The sequence below is a fragment of the Aplidium turbinatum genome, chromosome 2 (genome assembly GCF_918807975.1).
Source record: "Aplidium turbinatum chromosome 2, kaAplTurb1.1, whole genome shotgun sequence".
In the NCBI taxonomy this organism is placed as follows: Eukaryota; Metazoa; Chordata; class Ascidiacea; order Aplousobranchia; family Polyclinidae; genus Aplidium; species Aplidium turbinatum.
In genome coordinates this window covers 40896060-40914138 of record NC_137473.1, presented here as the reverse complement: position 1 = coordinate 40914138, position 18079 = coordinate 40896060, and the positions used below count along the sequence as shown (strand labels likewise).

At 37.3% G+C, this 18079-nt stretch overlaps 1 protein-coding gene across 3 annotated transcripts; it reads left to right on the top strand.

Moving 5' to 3' along the window:
- The first annotated feature begins 1565 nt into the window (after positions 1-1565).
- Positions 1566-13309, top strand: LOC145764741 (thiamine transporter 1-like). 3 transcript variants are annotated; one of them, XM_082576398.1, is made up of 9 exons: positions 1566-1681; positions 4369-4513; positions 4869-5014; positions 6722-6841; positions 7450-7756; positions 9805-10009; positions 10575-10767; positions 11363-11518; positions 12433-13309. In XM_082576398.1, exons 2-9 carry the CDS (start codon positions 4376-4378, stop codon positions 12551-12553), a joined length of 1386 nt encoding a protein of 461 aa, XP_082432524.1. In that variant the 5' UTR covers positions 1566-1681; positions 4369-4375; the 3' UTR covers positions 12554-13309. The 3 variants fall into 3 exon arrangements, 2 of the variants coding, with proteins under 2 accessions (XP_082432524.1, XP_082432525.1); XR_014288518.1 differs by lacking the exon at positions 12433-13309 and having other exon boundaries at positions 10575-11031; positions 11363-11499; XM_082576399.1 differs by lacking the exon at positions 1566-1681 and having other exon boundaries at positions 3993-4513.
- Positions 13310-18079: the final 4770 nt, after the last annotated feature.

Genomic DNA, 18079 nt, shown 5'->3' with positions numbered 1-18079 from the left:
GTTTGTGTGTGTACACAAATTAGTTCTAGATTGGTCAATCTCAAAGTTGTTGCTTGCACTTCGCTAGTTTGTTTGCACTCTGCTCTACTTGTGATTATTTTCTGCAAGCTTTCTTGCTTGCATTTTGTACTCTTGTGAAGGAGTTCTACATCACAATTAGGGAGAGGGTTGCTAGTCCTCACACCCGTTGGTCGATGTTGCCTTACATGCGAGAGTGGGAGCTCCTGATGTTGGGATGCTCAGCAAAGGCAAGTTGACCCTTGTGTTCTACCAGAAACAACTTAGGTTAGTGGTACCGAAATAGAGCAAAATCTCGAAAGCGGATTAAGCTGTTTCATGCCACATAACACCTCACCAGTGTCTGATCTAAGTGCTGGGTTTGCCCGAGACACGCAAAGGCAGAGTGCCTTGCATTGTTCTGAACGTCGGAGGTCACTAGTGCAGGGGAGGGTCGCTAGTCCTCATACCCATTGTACGATGTTGCCGTACATGTGATTTTTTTTGTTTTGCGCAAGTTAGGTTTGTGGTACCGAAATAGAGCAAAATTGCGAAAGGGGCAACACTAAAAGGCGGAAATGCAGAAACGCGGAAATGAGCCGAAATAACTTTGGAATTAAACCAGTCATAGTATTTAATGATCTCACAATTGCTTCTAAATAATATCTTTCAATGATATTTCAACATAAGAAAATGTTCGGTATTGAGTTGTGGCTAAAAATCACATTTCCGCCTTTTTCCTATTTCAATAAATTCCATTAAATTTCGAAATTTACTCCAATAATTGTGGAATTAAAACAGTCAAAGTATTTAATGACCTCACAATTGCTTCTAAACAATATCTTTCAATGATATTTCAATATACAAGTAGGTTCGGTGGTGAGTTGTTGTTAAAAATCGCATTTCGCCTTTTTCCATGTTGCAACATTTCATTCTTTCATGATGAAGTTGTCGCTATGTTAATCAATATGGACGCCAAGATCATATTTCCTCGTTTTCTACATCGGCATTAAATCGCTACTTCTGCGGACAATCCGCCATTTCACGCCCGGCTTATTTCCGCCTTTTAGTGTTGTCCTCGCGAAAGCGGATTAAGCTGTTTCGTGCCCCAACAATATAATGTATATTATATTATGCGTTTCATAAATTATGTTTGTCTTGAAAAATTACTGATTGTGGTTATTGAGTTTTTTGCATTTACATGTTGCAGTAGTATATGCAAGATGAGCAGCGTTGAGTCATGCCCCCCAATTTTGCTTCATTTGTATAACTTGTGTCTGCTAAGTTAAAAAGGATCATGTTTATCCCGAAGTTGTATTTTGTATCAGTATGATAATTTAGGGTACGGAAATTAGATAAAATCTCAAGGAAAAATTTCAACTTGGTTTAAAATTAAATCTACCCTGAAAAAAACTCCACCCTGGTAAAGATCCCTTTCACTAAATAGTTTCAACTTTTTACTGGGAGGAATATTTACCAGAGAGATTTTATTTAGGATGATATGTATTGTGGTGTTTTTTTTTAAAGAAATATTTGCCTGCATTCATATTTTTGTCATATTTACCATAGATTGATTGTTGCTAATGAGATATTTTCCTACAACTTAAATAATATTAGTCCAATAATTTTATGATCCCAATTTGAAAACTATTTTGAATTTATCTGCTGACGCACCAATTCAAAGGTATGAGTTTTTTGTTTAATACCACAAACACATATTGTTGATGAATGCATTTCTAAAGAAACTAGGCTAGCCTACTTATGCAGTTTTTTTCATATGTGTGGGGTAGGGTGATTCATAAATTGAAATTTTTTTTAATTCAATGGGGCACCCTCTTGTATCGTGTCAATACCTGAAAAAATGATCCTGTCAAATTTTTAGAGCAATCGAAAGCACTTTTAAGGTTGCTACCGACTTTGAAAGCTGCACATAATACACAAATGGGTCATTCCATATCAACTCAACGTCAACGGGGTGTGCAAGCTCGACCCTCTTAGATTTTCTTGAAATTCACACTAAAGTTTCATATTGATGTATAATGAACACAAAAAAAAATTTTAGCTCATTATCTCAAGACGTTTAGAAATTACAGCCCTTCATAGTCACCAAGGTCCCTCAAAATGGGCTCGCATGTACATTTTCCTCCATGTTTGGGTCTTCATAACTTTTAATCTAAAGCATTTTCAAAGCTGAAATTTGGTATTCTGAGTAAGAAGCAGTCCTAGTTTTCATATCTACCACCAAAATTGCTAATTTTAAATTAGTTTTAGATATAGAACCTTTCAAAAATTGAAATTTTTGAATTTGAAAAATATTTATCAATTTTTGATGTCCGCTATCTCCCAAACCAATAGTCACAAAACTCCATTTCGCGTATCATTAATCTATACTAGTTGGTAATTAACCCCCATGAGACTGACACTAAACAAATGTGAAATTATTGAAGTTTGGAGGGTGTAAAGATGGTTCGGGAGATAGCGGACATCAAAAATTGATAAAAAAATTTCAAATGTAAAAAATTTCAATTTTTGAAAGGTTCTATATCTAAAACTAATTTGAAATTAGCAATTTTGGTGGTAGATATGAAAACTAGGACTGCTTCTTACTCAGAATACCAAATTTTAGCTTTGTAAATGCTTTAGATTAAAAGTTATGAAGACCCAAACATGGAGGAAAATGTACATGCGAACCCATTTTGAAGGACCTTGGTGACTTTGAAGGGCTTTAAGGTCTAAACGTCTTGAGATAATGAGCTGAAATTTTTTTTGTGTTCATTATACATCAATATGAAACTTTAGTGTGACTTTCAAGAAAATCTAAGAGGGTCGAGCTTGCACACCCTGTTGACGTTGAGTTGATATGGAATGACCCATTTGTGTATTATATGCAGCTTTCAAAGTCGGTAGCAACCTTAAAAATGCTTTCGATTGCCCTAAAAATTTGACAGGATTATTTTTTCAGGTATTGACACGATACAAGAGGGTGCCCCATTGAATTAAAAAAATTTCAATTTATGAATCACCCTAGGTGGGGGTACCTTGACTTTGATAACTTTTTTGAAAAGTTGGGTCACTTCAAAAAAGGTCAGGAACCACTGGTTTGTGTCTTGGTTATGAATCAATAAGAAGTCACTTCAGGTTAGTTTAATGCATTTTTATAGGTTTTTGATTAATTTCAAGAGAAATACATAAGTCTACTTATGCCAGATAAAATGACATTAGTAGACTGAGTGACCAATATGTGGCAACACTGACACTTAACACACCTTAGCTTAAACAGTTAGTTTCACATCATATGCTTCTAAAGGTCCCTCAGACCCTCACAGAACTGCTCAATCGACAACTCAACAATTTCATGCAGAAATAGCATGCCGAAATACCGCGACTTGTATGTTGTCAAAAATATATATAACAATTAACAGAAGGTAATGTAACCCTTCAGCACCATTCTTCACATTTCGGTTTAAATCCAAGCATGCTTTTAACATCTAACACAGTGGTTTTCAACCGTTTTGGTGGAATGGAACCCAATGAAACATTCCAAAAGCTCGAGGAACCCCTGTTCAACAATTTAATTGCCTTATGCAAAAAACATCATTTGATTAATAAAATTAAATTAAAATACTCACGTTCAGATTTATTTATTTACAATAAAAATACAAACTGTAAAAAATTATATTTATTTTCTCATAAAAAATTCAATGAGAAACTTGAGCCTGGTGTTTCTTGCACAAGTGTTTAATATTGGTTCGTGTGCTTGACAGACACACACGAAGTTCGTCTTCCACAGACAGCAATTGTGTTCGCCTCTTGTGCTTAATGATTATATTTAAACAACATGCATATAATAATAAAATAGACTCTCCGATTTGAATGTAAACTTGCAAAACCCCTAGACTTACTGGCGGAACCTTTGGGTTCCGCGGAACCCTGGTTGAAAACCACTGATCTAGCATATTTGACCAAGGGATATTATTCAATGATTTAACTAGCAATAAGAGCTAAACCCGAGTTCATTGGTAATGGGGAACCAAAATCAAATTTGTCCAGTGATTCTATTTGAATAAGCTGAAGATGCTATTACTATAGCGAAATCGATTCTTACTTAATAAATAACACTAAGAGGTTAGATTGTTATGCAAATGCCAGCATTTGATGAATGCAAAATAGCAGTGTGAGTAGTGACGTTGTTATGTTTCATTCACTGGAATTGACAAATTGTAGTTGAATTTGATTAAATGACATCTAGTCAAACAAAGTTGATTTGCTATTTGCAATTAAATTTGAATTTCAAATCATTTTTGCTCAGTTGTTGTAGCAATTGTATTGTCAATTGAGCGGATTGGTTCAATATTGACTGTCTTTTTCAAGTGTTAACATGGACCAGACTTATGGATCAGATTCAGATATACCCAACATGGATCGGACTTGGGTTCGACCTACAGTGTTGCTGTGCACATATGGATTATTTCTCTACATCAAACCTTCTGAGCCTTTCCTCACCCCATATCTTATGGTGGGTTAGGCTAACATATAGCAAGACATATGTACAATTGTACATACTTATCTTTTGTGATTACAATGCAGGCTGATTAATTATTATATTTTTGCTATTGAACATTTAAAGTGTCAATATTTGAGTGAATCTTTAAGCGCAGCAATGTGTTTTGAATTCTGTTTTAATACCATTTTGTCTCCTGCACTTGAAGCCATAGCCTAACCTGTGTAAACATATCAGAAAAAATCAATTGATTTTAAACTGATTAAAAATTTCTTACAAAGTATATTGTCTTTTTTCACGAAGTGTTTTGCTTGTGTCAACATATGTGTATGCTGTTATCATGCAACTAAGCTATAATTACTTATTGTAGGGGCCAGTGCACAATCTCACTGAGGAACAAGTGGTGAGCGAGATTTATCCGGTGTGGACATATACTTACCTTGCATTACTTCTTCCGATATTTCTACTCACAGACTTTCTCAAATATAAACCAATCATTTTGCTGCAAGGTCTTGGGTGAGTTTTACTACAGTATGCAGAAAACAAACTTTTTATTTTCAGTAAATCTAACCTGTAATGATTTTAATGTCTGATCCTCAAAGTATGGCGCTCATTACTACAGCCACTAAAGCGTAACCCTTAAAAGTTTAAGTAAACTTGTAGCTATTTAAAATATAATACAGTAAATGTGCGGCCCATTGCTTGAAGAATGGTTGGATTGGAATTTCTAAAGTTAATTTAACATCTCTGAGATCGAGTTTTAATTAAGTTTTTAGCCCATACGAGCTGAAGAAGCACATTTGACCTCAACTGTTGTAAGCATGCACCGGAGGCAACACTTTGGCTGGAAGCAGGATGTTCCGGCTAGATTGCAGCTCCAGCCGGAACTTCCGGCCGTTGGTCATATCTACTTCTTATAATCATTGTTCTAAACGAATGATTGCATACCACTGTCACCAAGCCTCTTAAAGGTGCCGCATGACAATGTTTACTGTTTAGAGTCCTTTAAAAGAAACCTTTCAAGAGTAAATTTTTGGGTAGATTTCAAATTTGGCAATGTTTTCTATCCCCCGATGTAGAATTGTTTTAAAGATATTGAAGATTTTGATTGACTTCCTTAATCCCATTTTTGATCTTACATTCCCTGCAGCGCCCCATGTTGCATATATATGTGCAACAAAGATTTTTGTGAAGTACATGACTTTGGGAAAGTAGAATGAAGATTGGTGAAGGAAGTAAAACAAAAACCACAACCACACACACAGCTTGCAAACACCTCCGGGCCGGAGCCAATCGGTAGTCGGGGTATCACCTCGGTAGCCGGAGGTCATTCCATCACTAAATTATTGTAGGTTTGATCATTCAAGTTCAGGGTTGTCGGTATTTTACCCGACCCAAAAAACCCGGGTGTTTTTTTTTCAAAAAACCCACTTAAAAAACCAAAAAAAAAAACATAAAAAACCCAGAGCATCATATTTGTCCAATTTTTATCAGAAAATTGAAAAAATGAACCAAAGTACTACAAGGTACTTAAAACAAACTTCAAATTAGGACTGAAAACACAGTGGATATTTCTGTATATACACAAAATCAAGTAATGCCACTTTGTACTACATTAAACTCATTTATGCAAGAAGGCCTCATAGTTAAACAGCCCAAGTGCATTATTTTATTGAGTTATGTCAGCATGTACTCATTGTACTGTGAGTGAGAGGCACTTCATTGGTAAAAAGTAGTATTTGAGGTGAAATAAGCATGAATCTACCTTTTTTGCATCTTTTTTAAATAAAACCCCAAAAAAAATGGGTTTTTAAAAAAAATCCCATGCGGGTTGGGCTTTTAAAAAAACCCGGGTTTTTCTCAACCCTGTTCAAGTTCCCAGTTTCTTGGCCTCTTGTTCAAGAAACATAATCTCGGAATGTAGATCTCAATCAGCTTTTAAATCTATTTAAAAATGGTCACAATTTTGATATCGAGATTTTCCTGTATTCTCTGACTGGTTTCAGCAGCACGGTGTCCATAGCGAACTCGGAGACACTAAACATTAAGAAAATGATTGTTAAACTGCAGTAAAGAAAGGTCAGTAAATTTTGAAATATGAAATGTATGCAGGGAAGATCCAATAAAAAGTATTAACACATGACGACTTGTACCTAAGTTTAAGAAATGATAACCTTCACCATCATCAAAATTCGATATGTTTGCTTGTTTGTTTTCTTTTAGTCACATCGGTTGCTGGTTGTTGCTATTGCTCGGAAGGGGAGTTCCCCTGATGCAATTGATGCAAGTGTTTTACGCATTTGCCACAGCGGGTGAGGTCGGATATTATTCGTATATCTACAGGTGAGGCTATTCTAGTAAACAGGCATGCTTTACCATATTCGGACAACCAATACGTCAAAACGTTAGCTCTTATCAAAAGAGCCAACAACAGTTAAATTGCGACATAATGCGCAGGCGTTTGATAATATTGATTTTATTTCTTTCCTCGGATTCAATAGTCTGCGAAATGTTTGGTTGAGCAAAATATGTTTTGCAAAGTTTCTTTTCTGTGCAAATATTTGCAATACTTTGTCAATTTAAATAAAAGTTCTTCTTTGTAAAACCAGTTGTGGTGTCAAAGTAGGCTACTTTTAGTGTAGTTTTTAACCCACTTTTGTTGGTTTGATTTTGCACTTTATGGTCCGCTGTTCTTGTTTAAGCTTCACTTTTCTGTGATAACGTTTTTATACGTTTTTTTATTTTAGTTCTTATATAAACTTTCACGACAGAATAACTTCTTCTATTTGCTACTATGCGGTGTCACTGCGTTTCAACTATTGCTGATATGCATCCCATCTAACAAAAGTTGCCTTTTTCACTTTCTTTCAACTTCCGTTGACATTGAAACGTGAGCTTGGGTGTTGCTGTTGCGTAGAAGAGTTTGTTCTTACTCGCTTCTGTCGTTACAGTGTTGTGGACAAATCGCACTATCAGCGTGTGACGTCATACGTCCGAGCCACGACGCAAGTCGGCTACTTCCTGGGTTCGATTCTTAGTCAACTTCTTGTATCGTTGGCCCACCTATCGTACTACTACCTCAACGTCATATCCCTTGTGAACGTGTCCATCGCGTTCGTTATTTCCTGGTTTCTGCCCATGCCCAAGACGACCTTGTTCTTCTTCACCCATCAGTCAGAAGACGAGACCGGTAAAGAGGATTGTCCCGAGGATTCACAGCCCCTTAAAGGGACTCCATTTTATTCAGCACCATCAGTGGTAAGTAGGCTCCTGATTTGCTTAGGCCACGCCAGTGCTACTCAAACTTTTTAACACAGCCTACCTGCAAAGGTCTTATTGTCATTCGGCGTACTGGTCACATATATCAAAGGAAAAAAAAAACTAACAAAACCTATCCTGGTTTTCAAATCTATATTGAGCAAATTCAAAAACAGTTTTTGACTAATATTTCGCCAACGGTGTGCGATTTTTGAGTTTTTGCAATCTTTATCGTTACATAGGATGCGGGTAAAGATTTTATAAGAGAATGTTTGTCTATACTCTATACTTTTGTTTTTGGGCAGGTTTTGATTTGCTTTGATTTCTTTCAAAAATTCTATTGACTTAGTTATATTTTCTTTATGTTTTGAATATATTGCGGTTTCAGCACACCAGCGTCATCTGTTGCTATGAAGCTAAATTTTAAATGTGATGCATCGTATTGTGCAAACAAATTTGTTTGAGTAGCAGTTTGAGTAGCACTGGCTTTAGCCATATCCCAGACGGGAAGTCATTTGTTTTTTACATTGATTCAACATCTGTAGACATTGAATCAATGAAAAAGCAAGTGATTTGCCGTTTGGGGTTGTGTCAATCAATCTACATTTGACTCATTCTCCACCGAGAAGAAAATAATGTATCACAATAAGTGGCGATTGACACCATGTGATCAGAATAGGCGCAGGCTGACAAGCTCCTCGTGGCTGAAACGGCTGTTCGGTTCTGTTCATACAGAAATGTGATTGTTTATTAGTTGCTCCCACTGCCACAACCCAGCCACAAAATCCCTTTAATGTTGGACTCAATTGATTTAACGTTTTCTGGTGTTGAATCGATGTAATAAGTACGAGCTTGCTTAGCGGGGGGGGGGGGAGGGGGATGTTGTTGCACACACTTTGCTGTCTTCAATGTATTGACGCTTGCTTGTTTTATTTTTCTTGATATGTTGCGTTGTGCGCTAAATTACTGCATTTACATATTGTACGTTTTTACTCAAAAAGCTTTAACAATCTCGTCGCACAACGTACCTACAAAAGTAAAACAAGTATTGAAACCATTCAATTCCTTGTGTATATTTTCCGCCTTCACATACTGGAGGCCAAGGAGTACAGTCGAATAGATAGAATTTTATTTTAGAACAGAAGGCCTAATAACTGAAATGCCACAGAACGCTGTATGAGGTAGGCCTATACTTTACTGGCCTAAACTCTGCGATTTCAGTTCTACCGTGTGTAAACTGCTTTCTTGCAAGATCTAGAACTATAGCAATTACGTTATGCTATAGGATTACAACGTTTTGAATAGAGATGTCACATTTTTCTTTTCAAGTAATTGGTGTGCCGTGAGGCATCACCAAATGTGAATCGTATTATAAAGCTTGGTCAGTAAGCTTGCAAATTTTTATATTTTAACAGCTGTTCCCGTTTACATCTCGTTTTCTGATTGTGTTGTTGAGGGGAACAATAAATTACGCCAGAATAAAAATGGTGGAAAACATAAAATGTTTTTGCCTTTTCTCAGCATGAGTGACGTAACGAAACGTTGAGAATCCTAAAATCAACGTTAAAAAAACCTCACTTTGGTTAGTTGCTTTGACTCAACATAACGTGGTCACATGATGCGATGGCCCAGCTGCAACAGCTTCGAAAAGTAGTTACTTTCTATAAACATTAAATGTAGTTCAGTATTTTTTATTAAAAATGGATGGAGAATCAGCAGAGCCTTATGTATGGCATATGCATTTCACTCTGATACTTGATGGAGAATCGCTGGCCTGCTGCTTCGTAGTCAGGAGATTCCCTATCCTTAATGGAACTCAATAAACATTAAATATAAGAAGGTTTCTTTTGTTGACGTTTCGTTCGCTAAGTTAACACGCTTTCTCTTATAAATGTTTATTTTCTGTTCATTGTGCTTGCACTACTAGAAAGACTGTAATCTTGTCTCAGACAAAAATATCCAATGTAGCAAAATCGATTATTTTTAGAAGTTTACAAGTTAAAAAGGACCGATTTTGCTAGCTGTGATAATGTGTCATTTTTCAACAGCGCAACTCTCTTCTACTATTGTGGCGTGACTTGAAACAATGCTACTTGAACGCGACATTGTTGCGTTGGTCCATTTGGTGGGCCCTGTCTACTTGCGGTTGGCTGTTGGTCGTTAACTACGTGCAGAACCTCTGGGAATCAATTCGACCCAGCAAAGATTATGACGTGTACAACGGTGCTGTGGAATCAGTTGCTACCGTATTAGGTGAGAAATTTTTCTTGATTGGTCATAACTTTGAGCATTTTTGTTGGTAATACAATATAATGTCTGTTTTTAAACGCCAAGTGTGCAAGATGTACCTTTGTATTTATCCGTATCATTTTTTTACCTCGGTATATCTACGTCTAACTAGCATATTGTCGATCTGTGGCGTCGCAGTGACTGGCATGATTTGTGGTGAGTTGTGTTATCAAAGGAGGGCCGGAAATTAACGCTACTGTATTTGAGATAAGATTTCGCGTATCACTAGCTCGTGGAAACCTTTCCTACATTTATTGTTCGTGAAAAATACTGGAGTTAAATCGATTTGTAATTGCAACAAATTACTGTTGAAGCGTCCTAAAAGTAACAAATCTGGTTTATATGGTATAGATAGGACCACCTAAATAATTTTCAGTATCACCCATTGTCATATTGTTCCCTATCAGTATCATCCCAACTGAAACACAATGAAGTGTGAAAATGAATGAATTCATCTGCTAATACTCATAGAAAGTGTTTTGGTACCATTGACTCGAGTGTCAAAAGAAAATGCATTTTTGCTTTGTAGGAGCTTTAGGTGCGTATGGCGTTAGCTACCTCACCGTTGATTGGTCGAAATGGGGAGAGGTATCCCTCGGCGTATTTTCATTGGCCAAGTGCGGATTATTGATGGCGATGTATTGGACCACAAATATTTGGATATGCTATGCAGCCTACGTCATATTTATATGTCTCTACAACATTGTTATTACAATTACACAGTAAGTAATGCTACTCCATGAGAAATGGTTTATCAAAGGTGTGCGACATGTGTTCCGAGGGCCTCACTGGATATGCCCGATGACTTTGTGTTGGATGCAATAGAACAGCATGGGAACATAAATTGTGATTTGCTTCGTGTTCAATGTTGGTCGCAGTTTCAAGGAATGATCGTCTTTCCAAACAAAAATTTTCATCCTTTTATTTAATGCACAAGCTGTACTTTTGAAGAAACAGTTGATTTGATTCCGGAAAGGCCCGATTCGGTGAGTCCGATCCCTTAATGGGGGATTTTTTCAATTTTTTTTTTAAATTATCGGGTACCGTAGCCTAATTATCATTGCCGTTTTAGGGTTAGGGGTTAGAGGTTGGGAGCTCACCGAATAGTAGCAGACCCATTTGATTCACCGGCTTGTGTTTTTTGATTTACTGGTAAACTTATTAAAACTACAAAATGTGAATTTTCATTTTTACTAGCCTACCTAGTACCTACATTTATTATTTTGAACCTTACTTTAGGACTTGAAGTCTTCATTCTGTTTGTGTACCGCGCTTGCTTAATTTTTTTAAAGATAACTTTTGACATACAATTTTTAGATTCCAAATCGCTGTTGGCTTGACCACCCGTCGCTTTGCCTTGGTCTTTGGTGTCAACACCTTCGTTGCAGTCGCCCTCAACACGACGCTCACAGTGATTCTTATCGACCAGGCTGGTCTCGCGCTTGATGTCGTCACACAGTTCATTGTGTACAGGTGCGTTACTTTTGCACTCCACCAGAGCCAATCACCGGAGTGCAGATATTGCATGTTACTAAGTGTTTGTGATGTAGAGCGTAATCTAAGGGCTTCTACTGTGGGTTCATGGATCCCTAATGATGCACTGTGGTCTCTCGAGGTGGTCCATAGGCTTTTGTAATTAAGTCATACTTTGGCCACCACTTGGCGATGGCTTTTGCCGTTTGTGTTAGCTTATTTCTCTTTGTGTGGATTTTCGTTTCTTGTTGAACATTTGGTGCAAGTAGAAGATTCTTATATTGTTTAACATGTGACATTTTTATAGTTTAAAAAAACGCTTTTCTAACTTCGAGGAGGTTGTCATTAATTAATAAGGGTTTTAAAAGTCTGCAAGTAGATATACAATAAAGTGGCGTGGTAGTGGCGGATAATGCGTGCGATGGGGAGACTGCTCTTCCTGTACAAACTCCCATAGGCTTAATATTTGGTGTTTTTCACCATGTTTGCCTAAAAAGACGCTACATTTTTTTCTGGTGGGGAACGTTGCTTTTTACTCATATTTAAAGTTCATTAAATTCATTCAAAAATTACTTTCTAGCCTACAAAAATGATTTTTTGGCCTAAATAATGTAAAGAGTTACAATAATAAGCTGTTAATTACTACAATAATAACTTAATTGTATTGATTCAGCATCTGCAGGCCAACCTAGCTAGCAAAATCGCTGTTTTTACGCTAGACTTTAAATTTCGTGAAAAGCAAAAGCCTTATCGGTACGTCGTTTGTGTTGTGATATTTTACATTTACGGACAGAGGTGACCCCCTATGTTGCATGTGATGATGAAACTTGTAATATATCAACTAGAAACATTTTTTTGCAAGATGATTTCTGACATGACTAGCGCCTAACATGAAAACCTTCTCATTGTTGCAGTGGCTACTTCGGAATCGTGTCTCTTGTCTTCCTCTCCCACGCCGTTTACTCATGTTACACCAGATGTTGTCAGGCTGACGAGCAAGAAGAGGTCACTTCAACTGTAAAAACTTTAATTTAGCAAAATCCTCAAGCTTGAAACCGAGAGATTTTATCAATGAAGGGAAACTATTCTGGTTTGATATCATGATGATCATTGGACTTTTTTTATTGTGTTTTAAAGTTGTTTTTTGTTTGTGTCAAAAGTTTTCTGAAATGCCAAGCTACTTAACATCAGATTTTTAAGTAATACCTCAATATTTTGCTGGTACTTTAATCTTCACCTTTGCAATTTTCTGTAAAGAGTTCCTAATGCAACTTTTACAAACATATCTTGCTGTGAATTATACTTCATTAGCCTCCAAACTAAACTTGGGTGTCACTTTTACTCATTCAAATTACCTTGCATGCGTACTATACATTATACAATGTTTGAACATCTCATTTACTCAAACCGAGTAGTCCTTGTTTGATCTTTAAAACATCTAACCAGGTTGTCAAGCAACGCGCTTATATCACATCTCCCTAATCAGAAGCCACTTGTGGGTGGAATAATTTATCACAAGCAGCAATATTTCAAAGGCGGAGCCTTAGCGCAGATCTTTGCTACGTACTAATACTGATCCATTCTCAAGGTTTCCGAGAATGCCATACTTGTAGGTGTGCGTTTGACCTTCACATATCCTCGTTGGGTTTCAGTTACAACTTATTGTCTACTTATATAATGTTTCATAGTTTCTTGCATGTAATGTTGTTTCTTACCTATGCATCGTGTCGCGTTATTGCAAACTTCATTCGGTAATGAACTATGGAGTAATAAAGTGAATTGGAATTGTGATGGTGCCAACATCCATAGAGCCACTGGAGTGTGACAGGTCAAGTTTTCTGGTTTTATAAAATTATCTTCATGTTTCAATAGAAATCTGTCTGCAAAGTACGCTCGTCTGCTGGGTCTGCTACTATTCGGTGAGTCCGATTCGGTGAGTCCGATTCGGTGAGTCTGATTCGGTGAGTTCCTAACTTCTAACCCCTAACCTTAACCCCTAACCCTTAACCCTAAAACGGTAATGATAATTAGGCTACGGTACCCAATAATCTAAAAAAAAAATTGAAAAAATCCCCCGTTAAGGGATCGGACTCACCGAATCGGACTAACCGAATCGGACTCACCGAATCGGACTCACCGAAACGGGCCATTCCGCGTCTGCTACATCAATCAGAGAGACTTGTTGATAAGAAGTGTAATCTCAGCAAGCGAATCACCCTTTTCACATTAATTCAACGTTTGAAAAAATACTTTCAATCTTGCTGTTGTTATGCACAAAACGTTTGGGTCTTCAATTAGGTACATAAAAAACTACTTTGAAATTTAAAGTCACGTGTGAAATTCAACAGATTTTCAACACTTGTTTTGAATTATCTTTTGGTTATCTCAATTTCGATTATTTTCAAAAGAATTCTACTTTTTGTGCCACCTCCAGCCTTGTTGATTTCAATTTTTTTGGCACAGTCTTTTTTCTCTTAATGCATCACGTTTTCGGAGGGTGGCAGATATAATGGATTTTAGTGAGCCACCCTATCTTTATACAAATTTTTCAGATCGGAGAAGAATGTCAAATCTTTTCTTTGAAAATGCTTAGCCCAAAGATCAAACTTATATAAATATATAAATTGTAATTTTGGCTTCTCTCTTGCGCCAGCTTGACTGGGAGTGTAGTTGTTCTCTAATACGTTAAATTGCCTACCCCATTTTTTGCATACAGTATTAATTGAAAGTAACTGTATCTGTGGATCACGTTACTTATAGGGCAATTTTGAGTCACTTTTATGCGATGGTGGCTTGCCGTCTCCAAATCCCCTCTCTAATATTTGTCTCTTCACTTTTGTATTGTATGACCTAATTACCTTCATAATTTGCATAAAAATTGTCATTATTACTGCTCGCAAACCAATTTGTTTCTTGGCAACCACATAACATTTTTTGTCATTTTTTAAAGTAAACCGCTGTAAATCTTACTGTACTATGCTGTTGATGAAGTTGTACTGAAGACGGTTCGATACCCGAAATTGCGATCTACAGCACAAGAATTTCAAAATGGATTTTGTCATACATTTTTTTTGAACATTATGTATAAATACTTTTATTTTTTTAGCACATGTAATCAGATAAGATTTATTTCCTTGCAGACACAAATTTAGTTGATTAACAAGTTTAAATATTCACTCAAGGAGAACCTTTTTAATTTAACATTATCAGCAAGTAATGATTCTTGAATATTGCAAGCTTTTTCAATTGATTTTTTTTAATGTGAACCATTATAAATCTTTTTTGCATTTAGAAATATCATGACAGTATTCCCACAATTCAACAAATTTATTCAGGCAATCACCTTTGTCAACCATTAAACTTCGGTATGTAGGAATAACGTAACATAACTTTCATTCAAACTTTCACGCAGTGTTTAGCCTAGAAGAGTCTGTCATTAAGGGCATTTGCTTTTTGTAGTTTGTAGCTGAAATTGCGAATCGCAAAGATTCTTCCATGTCTCCGTTCAATTTTTTCTAGGCAAGGTGTTGCCTGTGAATAACGCAATGTATGTGTTTGACATGAGGTGCGATTGCTTTTAGTTTTGTGACAAATCCAACGTGTTTGCCCACCATCAGTAGCAACCTGAATTAAATTCTCCAAAGGTATTTCTTTCTTTTGAAAGTAATATGCTACTACATTGAATAACACTTCGCCACTTGCAAACGTTACCAAGCTTTGAAAAATAAGCATCTAGGCTAGCCGTAGAAGTCTAGATAGAAGAAAATTTGTGATTTGCTGCTACAACCACACAGCTTCTAGAATTACTCAAAGATAATGTACAATTAGCAATAGTTAGGTCTACTTCTGAAATAGTAACGTAACCTTAACTATTGTCTACTCACTCTACTGTAGCGGTTCTTCATTCTCACAATGTCTTTCTTAAATAGCCTTATCATCAGTCGTCATCTCCGCCTGCAGCAGATTGCGCATCAACATGGGTTATTTGCTTCCAAGAGTGGCGATTTTGAGTGTCGCCAAGTTGAGTCCGGTCCATGATTGAACGTTGTCTTGCCATCGTTTTGATTGTCTGCCACGTTTTCTATTTCCTTCTATTTTTTCTTCTGTGCAAACTTTGCTGATTCCGAATTATGATCTTTTAGTGTGGCCGAATAGTTTTAAAACTTTTGATTTTATTATTAGAGTGAAATGGAGAAAAGGGATAAAAACAATTCCTGCGCGGAAACAATCGGCCACCCCCACTAGTGGGGAACAAACCGACGATGGATTATGATGATATTGCTGCAATTGGTTGTAGTTTTGTCATAGTTAAAAGATCTTCTGTTTTCGTGTGGTCAAGTAGCCTTTTGTTGGTCATGCTTTTCATGATGTGATTTTAGAAGGTAGTGAGTTTTTTCATTGTTGATGATTTAAATAGCCTAACTTAGGCTAAATATTTTCTCATGTCTATCAGAACTGGCAAAATCTGGCATGTTACAACGACACATGATTCATTAACAGTGACATCACAACGAACATTGCAGGCCTTATTACGCTACGATTAACTTGGAATTGGATAAAGATCTCTGCATAGGTGGGCAAAGTTACTTTCAAAAGTAACTGAGTTACAGTTACTTGGCCAAAATAGTAACTGAGTTACCGTTACAGTTACCGATTTTAAAAAGTAACTAGTTATCGTTACTAGTTACAGTTACTAGTTACTTTCAGTCAGCCTACTCACAAACCTGAACATAAAATTCTGCACCTGGCCAGCTCTGCATGCACGTCCAGTTTAACCGCAATGTTTGATATATAGTGGTAGAGCCATCCATGCTAACACAAAACCAACAAGGTTTTATTTAAAAAAAATACTCAGTGGCTTATATGTTTATTTCCTTTGAGAAATACGAGCATTTCAAAGTGCTCGTCACTCAGGCCTGCCCTTTTGGGCTTTAAAATGTCCTTGCCCAATCGTCGTCGTCGTGTGAGCCTCTGGGGCCGACAGTCTATTCTTTTACCGCCCCAGATTCACGATGTTCCCGGACTACACTGGAAGGCTACTAGAGAGCAGTCAGTCTTTGGTTTCATCATTCATGACACGCAGACCTTCCACTCCGTTAGGTGGCTTGAAGATGTTACAGTCATTGATGATGTCCGCCCCAATAGTTCAATTGGTTGGCGCGTCACTTCTGGAACGAAGCAGCTTCAAGATCAAGCGGCACTGGTTCGACTCTCAGGGCATGCACTTGAGCAACGCACGTTAAGGACTGCTCTCCATTTAGCGGCATCTAATAGATGGAATAATTTCCCGGCAACGAGACTTCAACAATCGGAAACTTCACTCTGTCAATCTCGGTGACCGGGCTTGCGCCAGTGATTTAAAGCCTTTAGTCTACAAGTATGCGAAACTGCCAGGATTAAGTTCTGCAAGAAGCTTTCCCAGTCCGAGGATAAAGATTAAATCAATCAATGATGTGGTCTGCGGTCTGATCCTCGGCACCACATTCACAGGAGGAGGAAGAGGCCATTTCCCATTGATGCATGGTTGAGCGGAAAAGCCCGACGCCCGCATGGAGACGGTTGAGGCGCATCCATGCCTGTCTTGGTAGTGTCAGGCCGATGGAGCGTGTGTCGGCGTCGGGAATGAACGAATAAAGTCTGGTGATGAACAAGTGCTGCAATGAAAACAATATTTCTACTGCATCACTTGACGGAATGGGAGTGTTATGTTTTTAAAACAGTTTTTTTCATCGGTCCAATTGTGAATCTGGATCCGCTTAACTTGTCCTCAGGGTCCGCTTCCAAATACTCCTGTAACAGATTCAACCCCCATTGCTTTCTTTTCTTGGTTTTTGCGTAAAGTGGTGCAAAAAGTCCTCCATGGCTCTACCTACCACCATCCACTTCAGTGTCGCTGCTACTTCCCTCTTCAGGAGAGCAGTTTGCTTTTTCAATTGCTTGAAGCATGTTCTGTTTTATTTTGGTCTTCAATTCAGCAGTGTCGCTTAATGATCAGGCATTAAACACAGATAAGTCTAAATTGTGGGTGGAATGCAGTCGCAAGCTGAAAGTCGCTGTCCTCAAACCAATGACCAAATCTGGTTTGTATTGCTTCCACAAGAACGTCCAACAACGGCAAGCAAACAGCAATGCTGTTGCTGGTTTTAATGTCAGACAATCATTTTAGAGGCATTGCAAGCGTTACACTAAATGCAATAAATTTCAACTTCTTGAAGGTAAATAACTAACTGACTATAAGCATCAACAAATTGCTTTTAATCGCTGCGTGTTTCTTGATGCTTATAGTCAGTTAGTTAGTTACCTTCAACAAGTTGAAATTTACTGCATTTTTATAAATGTTTTCAGGTTCCTGATGAGGGCTTAAGTTAAATCGAAAACGTTTGACTGTTAAACTTATTTGTAAATATGTAAAATATATTATTATGATGCCCAACCATGTTGTATTGTTGCGTCTTGCCTGTCTTTGGTACATATTGATTAATCGCCAAAAACAATTAATTTAGCCAAATCAGTTATCAAAAATCGCCAAAAAAGAGCCAAATCATAAATATGAAGCTAAAC

What these genes read in the sequence shown, in the direction of transcription:
- LOC145764741 (XM_082576398.1), top strand. Translation starts at nt 4,376, where the DNA reads ATGGACCAGACTTATGGATCAGATTCAGATATACCCAACATGGATCGG. An exon ending in TTTATTCAGCACCATCAGTG is followed by an intron (nt 7,757 to 9,804) that starts GTAAGTAGGCTC and finishes ATTTTTCAACAG; the next exon opens with CGCAACTCTCTTCTACTATT. An exon ending in ACACAGTTCATTGTGTACAG is followed by an intron (nt 11,519 to 12,432) that starts GTGCGTTACTTT and finishes TCATTGTTGCAG; the next exon opens with TGGCTACTTCGGAATCGTGT.